General features: G+C 39.9%; 1 protein-coding gene across 1 annotated transcript in view; it reads left to right on the top strand.

Moving 5' to 3' along the window:
* Positions 1-409: 409 nt before the first annotated feature.
* The window catches only part of sema3ab (sema domain, immunoglobulin domain (Ig), short basic domain, secreted, (semaphorin) 3Ab), a 28,955-nt gene continuing 24,364 nt past the window's right edge, over positions 410-5,000 (top strand). The window contains exons 1-2 of the mRNA XM_062061168.1: positions 410-556; positions 3,257-3,319. Coding sequence (XP_061917152.1) covers positions 491-556; positions 3,257-3,319 — 129 coding nt within the window. The 5' untranslated portion in view covers positions 410-490. The remainder of the gene's footprint in view (positions 557-3,256; positions 3,320-5,000) is intronic.

Raw genomic sequence — 5,000 nt, 5'->3', positions numbered from 1 at the left:
ACTCGGCGGGGTTCGAACTCAACCTACCAATCTCAGGGCGGACACTCAAACCTCTAGGCCACTGCAACAGTTAAATTATTACATTTATCCGATACAAAATGAAACCAGTACTCTTATAAATGCTAACAAATCAATAAAATGACCACGTGGATTAGACCTGTTGAGAACGAGCGATGAGTACCAAGTTCATCCACTCTGTCACAATGAGTGATCGTCTTTCTGCGTTCAAAGAACTCCGGCTTATTAGTGATTCCCAGAGCCCCAAAAAAGTCTGCGGGCTATAGAGCGTTTTCTATTCGGGCGCTTGTATATATATATATATATATATATAATATAAATAAACATTGATTGATTGATTGATTTTCCCAGTATAAATCTTTCCTCTATCCCCCGCAGACATGCTGACTCAAACAACCTTGAGACATTTGAAGGTCTGGTGAACAGTTCATCATACCACACCTTCTTGCTGGACGAAGAGAAAGGAAGACTGATGGTGGGCGCCAAGGACCACATTCTCTCCTTCAACCTCCTCAACATCAGCAAAGACATTGTGCAGGTAATACAAACAATCCGCGGATCGTGTCTGGCCGACATCCCGCAATCAAAGGCCGACTGGTTTGTTTCTCTGGTTTGTTTCAAGCCAAAAGTGCCTCATGAATATTACAAAGCAGCCCTGTCACGCATGCCGCTCGCTCTATGCTCACCTGGATGAATAATAGAGCAAACTGAAACAAAGTGGACAACAAATCCCATTGTGACCCTTTCAACCCTGATACACTGCATACATACACTGCAAAAAGTCAAATGAGGGGTATTTTACTTGAACTAAGCAAAATTATCTGCCAATAGAACAAGAACATTTGGCTTGTCAAGATTTTCCAAAGCAAGTAAAATTAGCTAACTCAATAGATACAAAAATACCTTAAAGGCCTACTGAAATGAAATGTCTTTATTTAAACGGGGATAGCAGATCCATTCTTTGTGTCATACTTGATCATTTTGCGATATTGACATATTTTGCTGAAAGGATTTAGTAGAGAACATCGACGATAAACTTCGCAACTTTTGGTCGCTGATAAAAAAGCCTTGCCTGTACCGGAAGTAGCGTGACGTCACCGGAGGAAGGACTCCTCACATTTCCCCATTGTTTACACCAGCTGCGAGAGCGATTCAGACCGAGAAAGTGAGGATTACCCCATTAATTTGAGCCAGGATGAAGATTTGTGGATGAGGAACGTGAGAGTGAAGGACTAGAGTGCAGTGCAGGGACGTATCTTGTATTGCTCTGACCGTAACTTAGGTATAAGGGCTCATTGGATTCCACACTTTCTCCTTTTTCTGTTGTGGATCACGGATTTGTATTTTAAACCACCTCGGATACTATATCCTCTTGAAAATGAGAGTCGAGAACGCGAAATGGACACTCACAGTGACTTTTATCTCCACGACAATACATCGGCGAAGCTCTTTAGCTACGGAGCTAACGTGATAGCATCGGGCTTAAATGCAGATAGAAACAAAAGAAATAAACCCCTGACTGAAAGGATAGACAGAAAATCAACAATACTATTAAACCATGGACATGTAAATACACGGTTAATGCTGTACCGCCTGGTGAAGCTTAACAATGCTGTTGCTAACGACGCATTGAAGCTAACTTAGCAACGGGACCTCACAGAGCTATGCTAAAAAACATTAGCTATCCACCTACGCCAGCCAGCCCTCATCTGCTCATCAACACCCGTGCTCACCTGCGTTCCAGCGATCGACGGCGCGACAAAGGACTTCACCCGATCATAGATGTGGTCGGCGGCCCGGAGACGGAGGAGATTCAAGGTGAGGTCAGCGGGCTAGCGTGTCTGCTATCCATCTCAAAGTCCTCCTGGTTGTGTTGCTGCAGCCAGCCTCTAATACACCGATCCCACCTACAGCTTTCTTCTTTGCAGTCTCCATTGTTCATTAAACAAATTGCAAAAGATTCACCAACACAGATGTCCAGAATACTGTGGAATTTGAGATGAAAACAGAGCTTTTTTGTATTGGATACAATGGGGTCCGAATACTTCCGTTTCAACGATTGACGTCACGCGCATACGTCATCATACATAGACGTTTTCAACCGGAAGTTTCACGGGAAATTTAAAATTGCACTTTATAAGTTAACCCTGCCGTATTGGCATGTGTTGCCAATGTTAAGATTTCATCATTGATATATAAACTATCAGACTGCGTGGTCGGTAGTAGTGGCTTTCAGTAGGCCTTTAAAATAAGTATATTCTCACTAATAACAAGTGCACTTTTCTTGGTAGAAAAAAAAAAAAGAGACCGTTTCTTGCTCAATATGTTGAAAAATATTCTTAAATGAAGTAAATGCTAGTGCCATTATCTTGACATAATGATATGCGCTCGGCATTACATTTCTTGAAACCAGTAAACTTATACTAAAAACAAATTTATTGTTCTAATGGAAAGGCAACAAGGCAAGCGCTTGTTACTCTCGGGGTCTCCTAGCCGCTCAGGCTAATCATATTGTCTAAAAATGAATTTTTCCATGGATAACATGACATCATCACGCCAAGTGCGTGCTCTTTCAGTCAATTAGTGCGCATATATACAGCCCGGCCTCCGGACAAAAAACATTTAATTGTAATTTTGAGCAATTTATCTGAATGTGCATGAACTATTTCTGTTCAAAATTGTTATAAATGTCAAATGTTAAATGTTTCAACATTAACTGTCAGTTTACTGTACTGTGCCAACTGTACTACTATATGAGTACGTGTTTTCTATTGTTTTATTGGAAATAAAACAGCAAAGTCCATTTGGCTGTCATCTGTTTTAATTATGAGACACAATTGTGTCAAAGTCATGATTTTTTATTTCATGCTTGAAAGAAGAAATGATTACTTAGAAAAAGTAGTTTTATACTTGTGAGTGTTGATGACACAGCTTTGCAACAGTTGATATTCTAGTTTCAAGCATGTTTTACTCAATATAGGTCATCAAATCTCAGCAACAAGCTGTAATATCTTACTGAGATCATTCAGGACCAAAACACTTAAAACAAGTAAAACACTAACATAAAATATGCTTAGTGAGAAGAATTATCTTATAAGACAGAAAATAAGCAAATATCACCCTTATTTGAGATATTTCATCTTACTTAGATTTCAGTTTTTGCAAACACACACACATTCATGTATGCATGCACAGGCTGGCTGGCGAAAGGAAATATTCTTTGGGTTTTGTGTTGCAGATCCCTTGGCTGGCGTCCCCCACCCGCAGAGACGAATGCAAGTGGGCGGGAAAAGATCTCTCGGTAATAACTCAAACGTGCCCCCCCCCCCCCCCCAGTCAAGTGCAAAACATGTTTACTGCAACAAATAATTGCATTACACAGTCTAAGAATACCAACCGCACTCATATTTCCAGCGATCATGTGGAGAGCAGCAGATATCTTGGGCCTGATCGTTATCTTAGCGCTAATATCTGACCTCCAACACTGGTAAAGCTTCTTGGAGCTCTAATTAAAAAAGTGAAGCTATAACCCCACACCAATCCACAGATATAACAGAACTAGGGTTGTACGGTATACCGGTACTAGTATAGTATCGCGGTACTAATGTATCAAAAACGGTACTATACTCTGTTTGAAAAGTACCGATTCGCCATATTTTTTACAGGCATGACGGCACATCGTCGTCACATCATTACTGGTTTTACGAGCAGAGGAGCATGTTCGGCAGCGCACACACACACACACACACACACACACACACACACACACACACACACACACACACACACACACACGCACGCACACACACACACAAACGCACACACAAACACACAGAGTACTTACAAGCAGACACAGTGTGTAGACAGAAAAGGGAGAATGGACGCATGTTGGTGTAAAAAGTAAAGATAAAGATGAAGTTATAACACTGAAACAGGAAGAGGTGCTTTAAAACATGGCTAGCTAGTTAGCGGTTAACTTAATGTCCATCCACAGCCGGCAGTGTTTAAGGTACTTCTAAATCACTAATCCTGGTCTCTATGGTGACAAATAAAGTGAGTTTGTAACAAGTACATTATCACTGCAGGACGAGAAATAGCTAAACATGCTTCACTACACACCGTAGGAGGATACAATAGCTCAAAATGTAAACAAATGTCATAGGTACACTACCGTTCAAAAGTTTGGGGTCACATTAAAATGTCCTTATTTTTCAATGAAGATAACTTTAAACTAGTCTTAACTTGAAAGAAATACACTCTATACATTGCTAATGTGGTAAATGACTATTCTAGCTGCAAATGTCTGGTTTTTGGTGCAATATCTACATAGGTGTATAGAGGCCCATTTCCAGCAACTATCACTCCAGTGTTCTAATGGTACAATGTGTTTGCTCATTGGCTCAGAAGGCTAATTGATGATTAGAAAACCCTTTTGCAATCATGTTCACACATCTGAAAACAGTTTAGCTCGTTACAGAAGCTACAAAACGGACCTTCCTTTGAGCAGATTGAGTTTCTGGAGCATCACATTTGTGGGGTCAATTAAACGCTCAAAATGGCCAGAAAAAGAGAACTTTCATCTGAAACTCGACAGTCTATTCTTGTTCTTAGAAATGAAGGCTATTCCACAAAATTGTTTGGGTGACCCCAAACTTTTGAACAGTAGTGTAGATCTACACCTGTAATGATACCAAGTACAGGAGTGTATCTAGTCAATACATCCATATTTTTTATCGTCACAAAACCCTTTTTCCTTTTTTTTAAATGTATATTATATTTATAAAGTCAGTAAATATGTCCCTGGACACATGAGGACTTTGAATATGACCAATGTACGATCCTGTAACTACTTGGTATCGGATTGATACCTAAATGTGTGGTATCCTCCAAAACTAATGTAAAGTATCAAAGAAGAGAAGAATAAGTGATTATTACATTTTAACAGAAGTGTAGATAGAACATGTTAGAACAGAAAATAAGCA

This window comes from Entelurus aequoreus, linkage group LG10 (genome assembly GCF_033978785.1).
Source record: "Entelurus aequoreus isolate RoL-2023_Sb linkage group LG10, RoL_Eaeq_v1.1, whole genome shotgun sequence".
In the NCBI taxonomy this organism is placed as follows: domain Eukaryota; kingdom Metazoa; phylum Chordata; class Actinopteri; order Syngnathiformes; family Syngnathidae; genus Entelurus; species Entelurus aequoreus.
This window is presented reverse-complemented; position numbering and strand designations above follow the sequence as displayed.